General features: G+C 44.4%; 1 protein-coding gene across 1 annotated transcript; it reads right to left on the bottom strand.

The window, feature by feature from the left end:
• Positions 1 to 1,754: 1,754 nt before the first annotated feature.
• On the bottom strand, positions 1,755 to 19,186 carry Tigit (T cell immunoreceptor with Ig and ITIM domains). The gene is made up of 4 exons (NM_001430791.1): positions 19,095 to 19,186; positions 17,066 to 17,395; positions 14,589 to 14,683; positions 1,755 to 2,568 (listed from the first exon to the last, which is right to left on the bottom strand). The coding sequence occupies exons 1-4, from the start codon at positions 19,156 to 19,158 to the stop codon at positions 2,332 to 2,334; spliced, it is 726 nt and encodes a 241-aa protein (NP_001417720.1). The 5' UTR covers positions 19,159 to 19,186; the 3' UTR covers positions 1,755 to 2,331.
• Positions 19,187 to 19,719: the final 533 nt, after the last annotated feature.

Below are 19,719 nucleotides of genomic sequence, written 5' to 3'. Positions count from 1 at the left end.
AGATTTCCAGGAGCCATGTGTAAGCAAAAGGAAACAGGGAAGTTAGTTTGTAGTAATATATTTATACTTAACCTAAAATGTCCAAAGCATCATTTTGAAATGTAATAACTATGTTTAAATGAGATGAGATAGCTGACATTTTATGATTCACATTATCTTCAGATCTCTCTCTCTCTCTCTCTCTCTCTCTCTCTCTCTCTCTGTGTGTGTGTATGTGTGCGTGTGTGTGTGTGTGTGTGTGTGTGTGTGTGTGTGTGTGTGTGTTTGAACAATAACATGTTCTGTCTAGGATGAACCTGGGACTGCCACAAGCATGGATACTGGATACTGTCCTGGACAGCATGTGCTGCTGCCAGGAGTCAGGGCCCTAGGCACTTGTCTTCTGTGGATCTCGGGAGAGAATCTAGTTCACTTTCCACTTTGAAATTTGTTTTCTGTCAAATTGAATCTCGTTTTAGCAACCTGACCCATTTCCAGCATCTATAGGCGCCTTTGTATTTTCTCCCCATCCCAGCGGTATTTGTAAATGTTTCCCAGTTACCATAACTATGCTAAGTGACACCCAAATCTCAGTCTAGCCTCGGTTCAACATCAACCTCCTCGCAGTCAAATCACCTCCTTTTTTAATCTTTATGTTTTAGCCTGTTTCCAATGTGTAAGCTGTGTTCTACTTTTGACAAGTTTGCACTTTCTATAAGAAAAGTCTGATGGACTGCCACAGCCAACAGCACATTCCATTTTCCTGTATCCACCTTTCTTCCCAAGGGTGGGGCTCTGGACCAATCTTATTCCTTATGACTCATTTGAGAGAAAAGTGAGTGGAGGTAGGGATTGCCATAAGGATCAGGGGAACAGGAGTTACCAGTCTTCCTGTTCACACTTAACCTGAGGCTTTGGTGAGAGGAAAGCTCACCTCATTCTCCAATCTGTGCTCATGAAATAAAACTTCTCACAGGTGGTATGCAGAGAGATGGGAAAAGGACAAAGTCTTTTTTGCTCCAGTGTAAAATCAGTCCAACATAAATAAACTGCAGACACCCCAACTCCAGCCTAAAGAGGTCTGGGAGTAAGGAAAAATATATTCTTATTTTTTTAATTCTTTATCACTCATATATGTGTTCACCCCATTTTGTTTTCAGAAGAAAAATAAGTCCTTATTTTTAAAAATTAGACTTAACTTTTGGTGGCAAAAAGTTTCCATTTTCAGAGGCCCAATGGTAGATGGGTCTGGAAGAGGCAGGTCTAACTTGGCCCAGATGCCAGGACATGGCTCCCCAGGTGGAAATGGATTTCCTGATGGCTTCCCAAGACCATGAAACTTGAGGAGTTGGGAGTTCTCTGAACCAGACATCCTAATAGACTCTGAGCTCAGCAAACTTGAAATGTATAGCTAAAGAAGAAAGCCTGATGTTCATTAGCTGTTTGGTGTCAGGGTTTTCTTTTAGGCTGAGGGCATGTTTCCCTAAGAGGCCCAATCATGAGTCCTTATCTCCTAGTAGGTCTTATTATAAATGTTTCCCCACTCAAGCCTATAGCCCTCAAATTCTCCCTAAAGATTCTCCATGCCTCATTCATGGATACATATCTTGAAGGAGTGAATGTTGGTAAAAATAACAGTGAGATATAAGTCCAGTGGTCATTCTTATCATCCACCTCAGTGCTGGGTTATTGTGAGGAATGTATTTCTCAATGCCGCGAGACAACCTGCTCAGATCACTAAGTTCAAAGCCAGGGCAATGGGAATTTTTTTACTGCTTTATTTTTGCCTTTTCGAAAGGAAAAGTAAAAAGGAAGGAAGGCAGAAAGAAAAAGAAAAAATTTCCAGGCTGGAAAGAGCTTTTAAGAACACTTGCTATTCTTGCAGGAGACCAGCACCCACATGGTGGCTCACAACTGTTCTCCAACTCTAGTTCTAGAGACCTGAAACCCTCTTCTGACCTCTGCAAACACCATCCTCACATGCACACATACATAAAGGACAGACACTCATATGTATAAAATAAACATCAATGCTAAAAATCCCATTTTTTTTTTTTTTGGTTCTTTTTTTCGGAGCTGGGGATCGAACCCAGGGCCTTGCGCTTCCTAGGCAAGCGCTCTACCACTGAGCTAAATCCCCAACAAAAATCCCATTTATAATCAAGTTAAAACTATTTACCTTGTGTCTGTCACAGAGAAGCAGGAGAGAAGGGTAGAAGAAATGAAGACTGAAAAGAAGGTGCCTTTCATTCTCACAGACATAAATATGCACAGGGGGGAGGGAAGAGGGAAGGAGGGGGAGAGGGAGGGAGGGGGGAGGGAGGGAGAGGGAGGGGGAGGGAGAGGGAGCTGTCATTGGCCAGTTTTTGACAAAGCAATGAAGCTCTCTAGGCTTCTGTAGCTCAAGACATTAAAGTAGTCCTGTGGATCAGTATAGTCATCTTCTGTCTGCTCTCCACAGAGGTCAGCAGGGGCAGCTTGTGTCTGGACAGGGCCGCTAGGGGATAAGAGAATCCTGAGGTTCCATTCCTGTGGCTCAGCTTCCGTTCTCCCAAGGCCGCTCTCTACAGAATGCATTCTAATAGACTTCTAGGATTAAACAGAGTAAATACACGGGATGTTATTCAAAAGCTACTTCACAGGTGACACATAGTTAGAACCTTCTCTCTTCCTTTCTTTCTATGAACACACACACACACACACACACACACACACACACACACACACACACACCAGAAGCAAACTTGTACTGTTACCACTACACAATCCTTAGCCCTTTAGCCCTTAATTTTCCTGCTCTGTTGTAGCATTAAGATTCTCATTCAATATATTTTAATCCTATTCTTTCTCTTCTTCCAACTCCTTCTATACTCAGAATTTATATAAAGGATAGAAATGCATATATATATATATGACATAATGGCATATATAGATGACACATATATACATATATACCATATATAATATACATATAATATATATATATACTATAAGTTCTAGAAAACCCTGATCAATACACACCCCATCCAGTTTTCTTCCATCCCCGCATTGTTTAATCCCTCTTACCTGCTGAGGGGAAGAACAAGTTCCCTTCATAAAGGTCTGATTCACATTTCCTCTTACTGCTAAGCTAACTTTCCACAAATCTCCATATAGTGGTTTTTCAAAAATAAAAGTAGTCTGTCCATACGTCTGCTTAGGCCCCCACCATACAGCAGAGGATGCTTAACCCGGGTTGCCATGATGAACAGCCTGGGAGATTCCACCTCACAGGATTTATACATAATCTCAAAATAAAATTAAAGTTTTAGATAAAGGTATATTCCTGTTGGGAGAAAAGTAGTGATTCATTACATCCCCCAGTGGAATCTGTGATGCCCCAAACACTCTTTGTGTCCCATTCATGCCCATCTCTCTGGCTTCATCTCTCGCTGTGTTTCACACCCAAGATACCTAACTGCTGAGGTACACATGCCAGAGAACTGCCACTTGTTGCAGCAGAGCTTTGAGATCAGACACAGTTAGCTAATTCTTCTTAGCAGAAACCCTGCTGACATGTGTGATTGGGGATGAGCACAGGCAGAAATCCCCTGACAAAGATAAAGCCACCGATGGCTCAGACGTCTCTCACTTCTGCCTAGAGTCTCCTTTGATCACATCGCCTCTCCTCTTGTGCTTCTCTGCTTTACCTTTCTACCTTCACCAGGCTCCAATGTCCATGTTCTCTAAGGGGAATGCTGTTTCTCTTTGTAATCTCAGAACCCATATCAGATGTTCAATCTATATATGTCTTAGAACTGAAATAGACACACACACACACACGCATGCACACACACACACGTACGTGCACACACGCACACACTCATTTTGATACAGTCACATATAAAAGAATCCAATTTTCCAAGTCAAAGTATAATATCACAGCCAATAACAACAACAAAAGCCCTTACATTCATTGAGACTAGACAGAGCAATGAAATCTGTTCAGTGATGCCAACCACAGAATCAATGTTAAAGTGTCACACTTGAGGGATATGATAATACAGGGTAACAGGAGAATATCAGCCACAAGTAGGGTGGCAGAAGTCTGTAAAAACATTTGGAACTTTTGACATTCTCTCGGTCTCTTACTGGCAGCTGCTCTAATGCGTATCATTCACCCACTTTATGTATCTGATTGACAAAAACTACCGAGAGCCAGGGACTTGGAAATTGGAACAACCAAGCACATGGAACGTGTCTTCACCACACCCTTGCCTTCCAAGACAGGAAACACCACCCTTTTGGTGTCAAGCCCAACTGTGCACCCGTATAGGCAAGGAGATGAAGAAGGGAGGTTATAAGAACACTGTAGATGGGAACACTGAACAAATGAGAAATAAGATGATGAATCACTACAGGCCTCGAGGGGTTGGGCACTGAGAGACACTGGAGTCTCAGAAGAACACACATAAGTCACTGGTCTCCCAACTCCAATTTCTCTCAGTAGACGTGACTAAAAATTAAGATGAAGGGGATAGCTGTCATAGCTCATGATGGTGCTGTGTTTAAAAGGACTCTGACATCCCTTGATACAATGGAATCCATTTTAATATGAATATTCAATTATTTCTCACAGAGCTAATTATGACTTTTTGTGCTTGTGTGTTCTTATTCTCACTCTTGGTAAGGCTGGCCACTCTTTCTTTTTAATTTTAAGACTATTTTGAGAACTAAGAGTCCTCTGGGAAATGCAAATATTCCTCAGACGGGTCCCTAAGCTGTTCCATTTCCATTCTACCCTACATGGAGACTCTATAATTGTAACCAGCGTAAAAAAAATAGGCCTGGGATTAATGTACTAACATTGTCCTAGAGAACCAAGTAAAACTACAGAAATTGCAACTGAGTCTTCCTGGGACAAACATTGCTTTCTAGTAGCATGTGAGAGAAGGGACAGTGGACAATGGGGTTGTCAGAGTCATTGTCCAGTATCTGACACACATAACTTTTCATAATATTTAACTAGCAAATGACATTTATTCATATCACACACACACACACACACACACACACACACACACACACACGAATACACATTTCCTTCTACCCCAGCACAACAGGTATTCTCTGCATCTGTCCTAGAGGAGCCAATATAATAAAGGGATGGATTTCTGAAATTATTTAGTGGAAGGATTATCAAAGTCACCCCTGTCACCTGTCCTGATAGGCTGCCTTTTAGCATCATTCTCAGGAGACACTAGTTTACAGCAGGACCTCAGAATAGGGACAGAAGTGAAAAGTCTGATGTGAGTGACCTGGGTTCTCAGAGGGAGGATAGTGAGAAAGGCCGGAGGCAAGGCATGCGAGGGCAGTGCCAGCATCACTGACTTTCACAGTCTCTTCTCTGCAGACTGATGCAAAAGCAGAAGGTGCTCCTGCAGAATGGGATCCCTAGCAGCGAGCAGGACAAGGGGACCTCAAAATAGTAGAAATATGGTGACCGTGTTTAAGGAAAAAAGTAGTTACAGCTTCAATGACAGGAACAAAGAAGACCTGACCCATGGGGATCTTAAGATAACTCATACAGCACAGTGATCCTAGGATAAATATAGATATATAGTTAGACCACCTATAATACAATTGTGTTGATCCGTGTGTGTGTGTGTGTGTGTGTGTGTGTGTGTGTGTGTGTGTGTGTGTGTAGGATTGTGTTGATGTGTGTGTGTGTATACTTATACATACACTTTCAAATACTACCAAGAATACATTAGTGACGTCCAAAGCCAACCATCCCCATGAAAGCTTAGATGTTTTGTCCAATTTCCTGGTCTATGAACAGTACTACATAGATATAGCATATTTATCCCTTGGCACCAGTCTCAACCTTTGTCGTCTTCTGTGCCACAAGAAGACTGCATTGCATCCACTACGCCAGGGGGCTCACTTGGCCCCCATGTGGATCCACACGGGAATGAAGGATCAGAGAGTGAGAAGAAGGTATGTGTTCTCCCACAGTCCATGCAGGGTGGGCCTTGAACAGGTTGTGACTCTCACTTGAAGGTAACAGCACTTCCCAATGTGACCCATCTATGTGATCCTCCCCTTCCAAGTTCCGCAGCCGCTCTCTCATCTCTCCTCCTAAATATGCACATGGCTACCTTCCCCTTCCTGGTCTCCTTCTGGTCTCTATAGATCCATATTAAAGTGTCTGTGAGACAGATAGACCAATGGAATAGAATTGAAGACCCAGAAATGAACCCACACACCTATGGTCACTTGATTTTTGACAAAGGAGCCAAAACCATCCAATGGAAAAAAGATAGCATCTTCAGCAAATGGTGCTGGTTCAACTGGAGGTCAACATGTAGAAGAATGCAGATTGATCCATGCTTATCACCCTGCACAAAGCTTAAGTCCAAGTGGATCAAGGACCTCCACATCAAACCTGATACACTCAAACTAATAGAAGAAAAACTAGGGAAGCATCTGGAACACATGGGCACTGGAAAAAATTTCCTGAACAAAACACCAATGGCTTATGCTCTAAGATCAAGAATCAACAAATGGGATCTCATAAAACTGCAAAGCTTCTGTAAGGCAAAGGACACTGTGGTTAGGACAAATAGGCAACCAACAGATTGGGAAAAGATCTTTACCAATCCTACAACAGATAGAGGCCTTATATCCAAAATATACAAAGAACTCAAGAAGCTAGACCGCAGGGAGACAAATAACCCTATTAAAAAATGGGGTTCAGAGCTAAACAAAGAATTCACAGCTGAGGAATGCCGAATGGCTGAGAAACACCTAAAGAAATGTTCAACATCTTTAGTCATAAGGGAAATGCAAATCAAAACAACCCTGAGATTTCACCTCACACCAGTGAGAATGGCTAAGATCAAAAACTCAGGTGACAGCAGATGCTGGTGAGGATGCGGAGAAAGAGGAACACTCCTCCATTGTTGGTGGGATTGCAAACTGGTACAACCATTCTGGAAATCAGTCTGGAGGTTCCTCAGAAAATTGGACATTGAACTGCCTGAGGATCCAGCTATACCTCTCTTGGGCATATACCCAAAAGATGCCCCAACATATAAAAAAGACACGTGCTCCACTATGTTCATCGCAGCCTTATTTATAATAGCCAGAAGCTGGAAAGAACCCAGATGCCCTTCAACAGAGGAATGGATACAGAAAATGTGGTACATCTACACAATGGAATATTACTCAGCTATCAAAAACAACGGCTTTATGAAATTCGTAGGCAAATGGTTGGAACTGGAAAATATCATCCTGAGTGAGCTAACCCAATCACAGAAAGACATACATGGTATGCACTCATTGATAAGTGGCTTTTAGCCCAAATGCTTGAATTACCCTAGATGCCTAGAACAAATGAAACTCAAGACGGATGATCAAAATGTGAATGCTTCACTCCTTCTTTAAAAGGGGAACAAGAATACCCTTGGCAGGGAAGAGAGAGGCAAAGATTAAAACAGAGACTGAAGGAACACCCATTCAGAGCCTGCCCCACATGTGGCCCATACATATACAGCCACCCAATTAGACAAGATGGATGAAGCAAAGAAGTGCAGACCGACAGGAGCCGGATGTAGATCTCTCCTGAGAGACACAGCCAGAATACAGCAAATACAGAGGCGTATGCCAGCAGCAAACCACTGAACTGAGAATAGAACCCCCGTTGAAGGAATCAGAGAAAGGACTGGAAGAGCTTGAAGCGGCTTGAGACCCCATATGAACAACAATGCCAAGCAACCAGAGCTTCCAGGGACTAAGCCACTACCTAAAGACTATACATGGACTGACCCTGGACTCTGACCTCATAGGTAGCAATGAATATCCTAGTAAGAGCACCAGTGGAAGGGGAAGCCCTGGGTCCTGCTAAGACTGAACCCCCAGTGAACTAGACTGTTGGGGGGAGGGCGGCAATGGGGGGAGGGTTGGGAGGGGAACACCCATAAGGAAGGGGAGGGGGGAGGGGGATGTTTGCCCGGAAACCAAAGAATTATTATTAAGTATTAAATAAATTAAAAAAAAAGTGTCTGTGAACAACCCAGTTCCAAAGAACTATGTGTTCCCTGACCATACATTGAATAATGCTTTGGACAAGAAGAGAGCAAGCCTTAGAGACCATTTCTAAGGTGCAAGATAGCAGCAGAAAGGATGACTAGACAGGCACCAAGGAGGACACCAAAGAGAGAGGCAGAGTGGCACCGTGTACACGGGAGCAATGGAATTGAGAGCTGCTGGCCTTTGCCTCTTTCTCAGGTTCTATTATGACCAAAGTTAGCCTGGGTACCTGACATGAAGATTAAGCAACCTCACATCCTTAGTAGACAGATACGTTCTTCTGTGTCTTCAGGACCACTAACCCTTTGTTCCAGAGCTGAAGGATGCTGGTGATGGCAGAAGCCATCTGGTAACAAGTCACCCTTGCTGTACCAGCTCAAAGGTAAGTTGTTATTCTTGTCACCTCATTCTTCTGGTGGACCACTTCTCCTGTCCTCCTCTTCCCTTAGATGTCTCATTTCATAATTGCAACTGTTATGGCAGCAATGACATAAAATAAAATATTATGGATAGCCAGACCCATCCCATAGCAGCAGTCATACTGGGTCCTAACCTCCCTGTTTGATCAGTTCTACATAATAACTGAAGGTCAGCGTCCACTTCTCTGTGAATCAGGTAGGTCAGCAGACATGATATTCATCTCAGAACCAGGAAGAGAAAGGATGAATCATAATACAACAAAGATTTTTACAGATAAATTGCCATAATGATATAAGGCCATATTTGACCTTCCAGAGCAATTGGAACTTTTTCTAACAGCTGGAACCTGCTTGGTTCCTCTGGGATTGTTAGCAGCATCCACCAAGCGCTTAGAGAACTTAGCAGGGGAGATCTGAGTGCCAGACCTGAGTGATCACTGCAGGGAACACAGCTTTGCCTCTGAAGCCAAAAACATCTTCCCAATCTTCATTCCAATGCCTTCTCAATTAAAGAAGATCAGGGTGAAGCACTGAACCTGGGGTTCTCTTCCTTTGTGGATCAGGTCTGAAAACAGAATGTGTTTAAATCTAACACGGTGAGTTTCTTATACCTGTATCCTTGGTATTGATAAGCAGAAGCAGGCAGCAGTCTCATCTGCACAGAAAACTTGACAGAGTTTAAGAACCAGATGAAGTGAAAGTCAGTCCGACTTTTATAATCAGTATGAAGACACATAACTCTAGGAACAGGAGAAATAACAGTACGAAACTATGGATAATGGGGTCATAGCAGAAGTTCTACAACTAAGACTTTATAATGAAGAGCTGTGAAATCTATGGAGACCATTACAGTGGCAGTTTGCACAGTTTCTTCCAAATGAGGCCTGAAGAAAGATCTTTGTGGGATTAAAAAGCCAAGGTTAAATTAGAAAGAAAAGAAAAATAGAGTGGGGTCTCCCTCTGATAGAAAAAGAGATGCTAAGAGCTCTCAAGATGAGTAAAAGGGAACCAGATAAAGAACAGTCCCTCCTTTACTCAGCCCTGACCCTAACACTCCCTAGCTAGGCCTGGCCAGGGCCCAGACAGACAGAAGGTGGGTGCTGGCCAGGACTTGGTGATAGGAGAGGAGTGAACATGGCGGAGGGATGTTAGAAATGAGGAGGAGAGAATTCAGCAGGGAGCTTGACCCAACAGAACCAAGAGGCAAAGAAAGTAGGCCAGCTGAATCTGTACTTCATAGTCAATCATAGAATGAAGATATGAAATATAACATCCAAAATAGAAAGCCCTCTGCTGTTTTGAACCTACCCTGAATTTAAGAGCAGGTAAAAACATGGAGAGATGGCTCAGCGGGTAGCGCTCAGATCCCCAGCACCTATGCAAAGGAAAATGAGTTTGAAATGCCTCCCACAACCACTAACGTTCCAAGGAGGGACAACAGAGCCTTGAAGCAAGGTGCCTAGCTAGACTAGTGAATAGGGAAAGATCTTGCCTCAATATTTAAGGTGGAGAGCAATCGAGGAAGACCCCTGATGTCACTCTGGCCTATACGTATTGTACGCATGCACACGTGCGCGCACACGCGCACACACACACACACACACACACACACACACACAGGTTCAAGCGCAGACATGTGTGTGCTCAAGCACCGGGATACACCTATGTATATGTCCACATTTGAACATGAATACACGCATATACATACACATATAAAAAAGGGAGAAAGATACATGAAATATTAGAAAATGTTTGAAGAAATAACATATCTGCCAAGTGAGTGAGTCGTTTTCCATCCTTGGACTGGGAGCAAGATCCAGGAGGACACGCCTGGTGACACGCACACTGGGGAACACGCCTGGTGACACGCACACTGGGGAACACGCCTGGTGACATGCACACTGGGGAACACGCCTGGTGACACGCACACTGGGGAACACGCCTGGTGACATGCACACTGGGGAACACGCCTGGTGACACGCACACTGGGGAACACGCCTGGTGAGACGCACACCGGGGAACACGCCTGGTGAGATGCACACCGGGGAACACGCCTGGTGACACGCATACCGGGGAACACGCCTGGTGACACGCACACTGGGGAACACGCCTGGTGACACACACACCGGGGAACACGCCTGGTGAGATACACACTGGGGAACACGCCTGGTGACACGCGCACCGGGGCCATTGAGGTGGCTCATGCCTGTAATCCCACCACTCAGGAAGCTAGGGCAGGAGGGTTCCAGGCCTGTCTGCGTTATCTGAGGAGATCCAGGTTTGGAGGGGCAGTGACTGTGGCCGGGAGAGGAGATTGCTCTGTATTGTTTTGTTTCGTTTGTAAAGCAGCCTTTGGGTATAATTTACCTACGGTAACACAGATAACCTCCACAGAGTCTGTGGATAGAGAAACTAAAATTGGAATTCAGAAGCCGGCACAGAAGGGAACCCTTGAGGAAACAAACAAACAAACCACTGCAGGCCTTGCCTTGTCAGTGCCGACCTCGAAGACCACATGCACCACGGGAATAGAAGTAGCAGGGGTTGAACTCCAGCCCTCTGGCCTCTCTGATGGCTGCCATTCATCGTTACTTGGATGGATTTAGACAAACTTCTGGGTGAATCTCTATGTCATTCCAGAGGGTCTGAGTGAGATGGAAGGACCTGCCCTGAATGTGGATGGCATGGCACACTTCTGGGAATCTTTTCTGGAATAAGGGATTCAACAGCAGCAAGAGTGACAGGGAGGAGATGTCCCAGTGGACAGACACCAGGACAACTCTTGAAGGCTCCCATCCGGGGTCCAGTTTGTATTCTTTTTTATACTGCAAAACCACAAGGTGGGGTGGGCAAGCAACCAGGGTTTTCCAGAAGCGTAAGAGGTGGTCAGCAGCTTGTTAACAATGACCCATTGAGGGGTTAGGGATTTAGCTCAGTGGTAGAGCTCTTGCCTAGGAAGCGCAAGGTCCTGGGTTAGGTCCCCCGCTCTGAAAAAAAGAAAAAAAATGACCCATTGTTTTAACTATTTCTCCGAGCCATTATGTTCCAGGCAGCAAGTGATGTCATGCTTGGCAATAAAAATGGTGACTAAGTAAATCACTAAGTAAATCAACAAATCAATATTTAATCATTGGCCTTTCGTGTGTTGTTCTACTTCAGCACCATCCCTGTGGTCCAGGGTGAGGGAGGGAGTGGAATATTAGCATCTCCATGGCTTTGCTCCCTGGGTGTAATCAGACACCTCACACCCCTGCTGCCGTCTGCACCTTCCCCGTCATGCTGGACTGTACCTCCAACCATAAGTCAAAATAAGGCCTCCCTTCCCTGAGCTGCTCCTGTCAGGTAGTTCAGAACAGCAATGAGAAAAGAACGTCAACCCGTCCTCACTGGTTTAATTCAGGTGACCAGGGATTGCTAGTACCAGACAATAGCCACCTGCCAGCTGCGAAGGGCTGCGTGGAGGAAGAGGCTGCAGCTTTTCATGGAGAATGTCCAGTACACCATGAAAACTACCAGGCAAGAGGAGAACAAATGACTGATAACCAAGTGACAATAGACAATAGAAAAGACCCAGGGAGGTGTAACTCAGGAACAGACGTCAGAATAACTAGTGAAAACAGGTTGGGAGTTTTGACAGGCGACAAACTATTTAAACGAAGGATAGACACATCAAAGGAGATGCTCGGTAACCTGAAAGGTGAGCTGGAAGAAAAGACCCACAACAAAACAAGGAGATATGAAGGAGCAGAACATGTAAGAAAGACTAGGAGCCATACGGAAGGAAAGGGAAGCGTCGAAAGTCCCTGCGACAAGAGGTCCAGAAGGAGGAGAAAGCAAGAATAGAGAAGGAATATATAAAGAGAAATGGCCAGGACTGACCCACAAACTGACAAAACCCATCAAACCACAGACTGAAAAAAAACCCACTTGATCCAAACGCCATACAGAATAAATACAAAGATAATGACATCTAATTATATCATTGTACAAATGCTGAGACCAAAGGCAGAAAATGTTACAAGAACAAGAAGAAGAAAAGGCATTTTAAAGAAGTAAGGATAAAACCCAGTTTCAAAAAAATTTTTTTTATGTAGTTGGACACTGGGATAATATTTTCCATGTGCTACAAGAAAGTCCTGGCCGGCATGAGATCCTACACCGAGCAAAACACGCATGCCATGTTTATAGCCATGGGTAAACACGTTCTAGGTGAACAACCACCGCAATAAACACAACACAATTCTTTGCCTTTGCCAACCTGCACTGCAGAAGGCAAATGGCTGCTAGAAGGCAGGACAGTGACACTGGAGAGAAGAGTGGATGGAGGAGAGACCTGGAGGCATGTGGACTTGCAAAAGGATCGTAGCTGGGCAGCATAGCAATGTGGAGGGGAACAGACAAGAAGAAGAGCTGATCCGATAGAAGGTTCTTGCATATTCCAGGAGGTTATAGAACACTAATCGATTGGCACTAGTATAGAGGAACTTGAATAAGCCCAGGTAAAATGTGTAATGCCTGGTATGATCGCTAAAAGAATACCAGAATACGTCCCTAACAAAGGTGTTTTCTATAATAAAGTGAGCCTTCAAAAACCAGCAAACGGAGGGGAACATAAAGGGGAAAGAACTGCGGCTATGGGAGCTGTAGTGATGGCTCAGCAGTTAAAGGCGCTTGTCGTTCTTACAGAGGAACCACATTCAATTCCCAGCACCCACATAGTGGCTCAGACATCCCTAATTCTAGTTTCAGGGATACGATACCCTCCTCTGACTTCCATGGCCATCGCTCCTGGTGCACATAGATATATGCAGGCAAAACACTCATACACATAAAGCATATAAATCTAAGTACCAGCAGTCAACCCTGACATCATCTATATACAAGTAACATGCCAATTGACTGGCTTTGTTTGTAGACTTAGGAATGTATGTTTCAACAATTAAAGAGAAAGAGGAACGGTGAGACCAAGAGAGCAAGGAAAATGGGGGACGGGGAGGACCAGAAGGAAGATAGCGAAGGGAGAAACAATGTGATTATATTTTAATTTCAGTATGTAGTATATACATAAATTAAAATACAATGTACATAAATATAACATATATTGAATATATTGAACTTAAATAAAAATGAATAAATAAATCTTTAAAAAGCTAAGAATAAGGCATCTTTTACTCCCAAGCGCCTGAGAGCAAGCCTGGGGCTAGCAAGATTAAGTATTAGGAATCAGAGTTGGAGAGAAAGCAAAGAAAATTTCAGGAAAGTAGGAAACAGTGTATACGTCACAGGCTGCATCCCCTCAAATGTATTCACAGTGAGTTGAAGTGTGTGAGCAAGACTTGATTAAAGGGCCAAGGCAACCAGACCAAAAAGGACTGAAATTTTTTTAGCTCATCCCAGTCAACAGTTACCACCTTAACAGACAGCAAGAGTTACTGAGAAAGCCTGACACCTGACAGCCATGCATCAATCACAACTTTGTGATATAGGACAGAACTGTAACCTCCCATCTCACTCACATACAAAGCAATGGAGACCTTGAAAAGTTAAATAAGGAGCTTAGAATTGTACAGTCAGTGCCCGGGTAGAAACTAAAATACTCCCCCCAGTTCCCCTTCCCCAACTCTTTCAGCCCATGGCCTCTTAAACTCAAGGCAGTAATGTCTGATCTTGCCGTGTGTCTTCGACTCCCCAAATTTGGAATGCTAATTTCTCAACCTACAGTAGTATGGGGAGGCCCAATGCAGCCAATGGGTTGTGAAGACTAAAAGAACTAAGAGCCCAAGCACCCAGTAGACAACCTCTCTGATGCACCAAACTCATAGGAGGTGAACTCTCAGAGCAGTGACTAAAAGGACAGGCAGTAACTAGCAATTGTGCAAGACAGAAAGATGGGCAAAATGTAGGTGTGTCCTTCTGGGAGCTCCCAGCCTATAGGAGGGGACAGGGGAACACAAAATATTAAGTGCATTAAACCACAGGACAAGAACCATGAAAAGGCACAAGGAACAGGGGCAGAGATCACATGAGCGACTCTCTGAGTAGAAGAGGAATCAGAAGTCACTAGGGTGGCAAGAATGGGGTGATGAGGACCGAGGCAGGCTATATCCTAACTCTTACCTTTCTAGCCAGTACAGTCACCCCTGTGGCCATTAAGCAAATGAGTCCCAACACAGCTGCCATGGTCCCTCCAGGCAAGGCAATCTGGAAATGAGCTACCACAGGGAGAACAAAAAAGAGGTGAGTGTCAGAGGTTTGGAGCGAAGCTGCCGAATTGAAGGAGTCCTCAACTGTCTCAAAAAATAAAAAATAAAAATCCATTCATATCATGGGGGTGCTTGTCTTTGATCTCAGTGCTTGAGAGTCAAGAGGCGGGCAGGTCTCTGATTTGAGGCCAGCTTACTCTTTGTGGTGAGTTCCAGGACAGAGGTGGGATGTTCTAGAACTGTCTATCCTCTGTTAAGAATCTTTAACCTCACAGGGTTGGGGATTTAGCTCAGTGGTAGAGTGCTTGCCTAGGAAGCGCAAGGCCCTGGGTTCGATCCCCAGCTCCGAAAAAAAAGAACCAAAAAAAAAAAAAAAAAAAGAATCTTTAACCTCAATTCTGTGGTCTGCAGAGAATCTCCCTGGTCTTCGGTGGGGTTGGTGGCCAATCTCCGGAGGAACAATGTGCCTGGTGGATATCTCAGAGCAGATTTTGTCAGCCTTTTCCCATTCAGGAAATAGTAAAACAAAAACAAACAATGTCCTCTAAAAGAAAACTTGGGAAGTGATGGAAAGGTGGCTCAGTGGTTAAGTATGCTGGCTGCTCTTCTGGAGGACCAAGGTTTGATTCCCAGCACCTACATGGCAGTTCACAACCATCCATAATCCCAGTGTTTTGATCTAGAGTCTTCTGGCCTCCACAGACACCAGAAAGCAGGGTATGCACAGATGTGTGAGCTACCAAGACACTCTTACACATAGAATAAGCAAATAAATAGCAAGCATACAATAAAATAAAAATGTGTATATATATATGTATATATATATATATGTATATATATATACATCAACAGGTTAAATCAAGACATGCAATAAAATACATATACATATATATGTATATATATCAGTAAAAACAGGTTAATTCAAAATTGAAACAAATTTAACATTGAATTACACAAAGAAAGCATATAACTTTTTATCTTAGTCATATAGTCCAGGTGTGAAACCCTGGAAGGAGCGAGGCTCTTGCAACCTTAATTTCTGCTGCTTTCTCTGTCCTTGGTACACAGTAGATGCTTATTTAATAGCTGCGATATGCTGAAGAAGGAATTCTAGGACACTTCCTCCCACCTTTCCCGCTTCTCCAGGAACTTGGGCAGGAACCCCAGAGTCCTGGGAAGACTTGAAATAAGAAAAAGCCTGGCCTGCTTCCCCGAGCACCAGGAATTTTAGGAAAGAAGTCTATAGTATCTGACCCCTCGGGACAAGGACCATGCCTGGGAACTCCAAAGTCCCAGCATGCTCCTGCTGCTCTGAGGACTTAAACAGGATAAGCCAGGCTGGCTCCTTACTGGTCATAGCCATGGCTCACTCAGGAAGGACAGGGATAGAAGACCATAGTGTGCACACTGCACAGGTGCCAAGAAGCCATGTTTGAAAGGAAATTTTAAGGTAAACTATGATCACTTCAATGTATAAATGTTCTTAAAACTCATGAAACCTAAACTCCAACATAATTTCAATTCATATATGTTCTCACCTAGACTCCAATATAACTGATAGTATGCAGTCCTGAGTGTGGCATTCCATGGAGCTAGAACATCTGATTTGAAATCAGCCTTATCACCCTGACCAATTCCAAGCCTTAGCTCCCACCACCATCAATCAGATGGAAATTATACTCATGATCAATACCTGACTTGGCACTTGCTATATTCCTGGTGCCATGCTAAGGGATTTTTCTTATAGTAAATTGTTCAAGATCACATTAGCAGCTCATAAAATCTTATACCCATCCTCATTGGACAGCGGAGCAAGTAAGTCCATCAGCAAGGTTTGGACCTAGGCTGTCTGGCATCAGAGGCTGAGCACTTTACTACCCTGCTAAACTATTTCTCAGATATGATTTCCACAATCCCTTCCCTCAGTAAAACTGGCTCATGTTTGTAGGACAATAGTCATTATGGGGACATGTGGAAGCTTTGACGCGTCTTCATGCAAAAGAGGGGGACTATTGTACATTTTCACTCAGCATATGATGTGGCCTGTTTTAAATCAGCTCAAACTTAAGAGCTAATTCTAATTTGCACGACTGATAACTAAGTCATTAAATAATCACCTTTCCTGTATGACCTCATCCGTAAGTCTCATCACTTTAGATAAGATGGATTTCCTATGCAGAAACAGCGGTCGTGTGTGAGAATCAGCTGGATGTTTCCAGAACACATCAGCTCTGTCCCCCACAAGGTTCTAATTTCATCAGCTTCAGCTGCTCTTTACTATGCCCCAAAAGTTCCTCTAAAGAGTTCAGTGCATTCCAGGATTGGGACACTCTACTTCCTAGAGTGTGTCAGAGAAAGTGGTTCACCACCACCGTGCTTCAGAGGGCATACCTGAGCTTTCCTGGACCTTCAGGAATATTCTCCCCTTGTAAATCCCATCGGGATAGGTATGATAGGTGCAGAAGTATTCTCCTGTGTCATTCGTGGTCAGTGACTGGAAGGTGAGGCCTAGGCTGGGGCCTGGGACCACTCGATCACTGAAGACCGAGGGGACATACCACCCCAGATCAACACTGTAAACGGCCAGAAGCTGGTCCCGCTGCTCCCAGTTGACTTGGGTCACTTCAGCTGTGTCGGAGGAGAAGTGACATTGTAAGACGACAGAGCCACCTTCTTCTGCAGAGATGTTCCCCTTTGTCTCCATTGTGCCTGCTGTGGCTCCTATGGGTGAGGGAGAGGTACACGTGAGTTTCTGGCCAGCAGCTGCCCTTCAACCTTCCTGAGGATTCCCAGAGGATTCAGAGTCCAGAACCGGCTCTAGGAACAGAAGTCTATGCCCTGCAGTCTATCCTAGCATCCCCCATAGAGACAATCGTTGCTTCCTGTTTCCTTTATTTCAAGAGTTTTTCTTACTCTGTCATTCAAGGTTCGAAGTCCCAGCCACGGCCTCCTTCCAATCTTCTCGCCCTTCTCTCTGGGCTCCATTCCCATCCAGCTGATCACTGCTGTTTCTGGAAGTTGCTTCTGCCTCCCTGTCTCATCTTTACTGATTGGTCAGAGCTGTGCTTCCTCCCCAACCTTGGGGACCCTAGCTTTTAAGCCCTCTCCTTTCTCCCTGCATGTACTGTATTATTAAATGTTGTCTTATTAAATGCCTGGCTTATTCCTACATGACTTCTAGCACTTTGTTCACTCGGGATGTTCTGCTCAGCCTCCTGGCTAGGTGGTTGATTATCTTCCTAGACTTATTTAACCATCCCACTTAGAACATCAGCCCTAAACCAACGTATCTTGTGCTTCTCTCTAGGTTCCAGCAGGCTAATCTTGTGTCTAGCCCTATGTTTTGAAATAGAACTGGGCTATATGATGGGCATTTGGGATGTCAGGAAAAACAAGAGAGAGAGAGAGAGAGAGAGAGAGAGAGAGAGAGAGAGAGAGAGAGAATATGAATCACAGAGAAAGGAACTTGACAAGAAATGCTATTTCTCAGCCAAAAGTAGCAGCATATGTTTTTAATCCCAGTACATGGGGGCTGAGGCAGGAGGATCATAATGAGTTCCAGACCAACCTTGAAAACATAGCAAGACCCTGTATCTGTCGAAGAAATAAACTAAAGTAAAAAAGAGTGGTAGAAGAGATGAAAATGAGAAAGAGGGAAAGAAGGGAAAGGAGAAGGAAGGGAAGAGGAGAGGAGGGGAGGGAAACAGACAAGAGGACGGGAAGGGAGAGGGGGAGACAGGAGGGAAGAGGAAAGCAGAAGAGGAGAGGGGACAGGGGATGGGAGGGAGGAGAGAGGGGAGGGGGGGAGGGGAGGCCGTCTCTCAGATGAAACCAACTTCTCCCCTGCTTACCAGCTCACCCCGCCTCGGCTCCTCTCTACCTTCAAGTGTTAAAAGTTCATCCTTTAAACTAATTTGTAGTATAGTCTCTAAATATTTTGTTTCTGTCCCTCAGAAATGTTTATCTACAATTTCTAATAGAATAGAAACACAATAGAACTTAGTCTTTGGTATTAGTTGTAGACTCTGAAAGTCTGGGAAGCAGGGATTTCTGGTCAACAGAGAACTAACTGGAATATTGTTCTAGAAGTTCTTCAGAAACAGGAGGAAGACGGAGCAGGAGAGTAGGTTTCTAGGTTTCTTGGCTCCCATATCAGTCCATTCCCCAGCTTCCCTCTAGAACGGCTGGCCAGTCAGCGTCCCCAAGTCAGAGGATCTACGAAGTCCTTCCTCTGCAATCCCAAAAACGCGTACGTCCCCTTCTCAGAGATTACCCCATGTGGTCACACAGAGCCTCACGACCACATACATAGAACTGACATACATACAGGCCTAGGCGTGTACTCAGAGCCTTCTCTACCTGAGCGCCCTGGTGTCTGTGCCGAGTGCCCTCTCTGCTCTGCTAGGTCTGCAAGCCTTACCTGCAGCAAGGAAGGCAGTTTCTGTCAGCCCCTGGACCCAGACCAGGAGCATCCAGCCATGCATGCTTCTAATCAGAGGCCTACGGGAAAGTGGAAGTGGCCTTTCCTCCAACTGAAACTGGCCCTCTGCAGGTGTCAGGTGAAACCGAGCCTGTGACAAGAGGGTCTCGGAAAAACTGACTTAGGAAAGAGCAGTGTCAAACGCCTGATGTTCTCAACAAGTACACAAGCCACACAGGGTGAGCCACAAGAAAGGCCACGAAGGAAATACTGTAAAAACAAATAAAACATGTGGTTAGAGATATACAGGTCTTGGGTAATTTGTATATTGACTACTTGGGTAGTCGATCTGTTGTTTTTAAGTTATCTTGATGCACTTTCTGAAATACCAACTTTTATCTAAAGCGAGAGCATGTATGTGACGCACAGGATTCGGAAGAACTATTTCTGATGAGTCAGTCCCCTCCCCTCCCTGGCCCTTCTGCTTCAAGTTCCTGCCACAGTAACTGACTGCAACCTGGCATTGAGAGCTAAAATAAACCCCCTCTCCTCTAAGTTGCTTTTTGTCAGGGCAACGGCAACAGAAACAAAACTAGAATACATCTTTTCTTTCTGTCCCGCCCCC

This window comes from Rattus norvegicus, chromosome 11, assembly GCF_021556685.1.
Source record: "Rattus norvegicus strain SHRSP/BbbUtx chromosome 11, alternate assembly SHRSP_T2T, whole genome shotgun sequence".
NCBI lineage: Eukaryota > Metazoa > Chordata > Mammalia > Rodentia > Muridae > Rattus > Rattus norvegicus.
The sequence above is the reverse complement of the archived record's forward strand: the minus strand, read 5'-3'. Positions and strand labels throughout refer to the sequence as shown.

Excerpts from the sequence above, each read along its gene's own strand:
- Tigit (NM_001430791.1), bottom strand. The coding sequence starts at position 19,158 with ATGCATGGCTGGATGCTCCTGGTCTGGGTCCAGGGGCTGACAGAAACT. Across the intron at positions 17,396-19,094 it reads AACTGCCTTCCTTGCTGCAG|GAGCCACAGCAGGCACAATG; the intron begins GTAAGGCTTGCA and ends CCTCACCCATAG. Across the intron at positions 14,684-17,065 it reads GAAGGTCCAGGAAAGCTCAG|CTCATTTCCAGATTGCCTTG; the intron begins GTATGCCCTCTG and ends TCCCTGTGGTAG.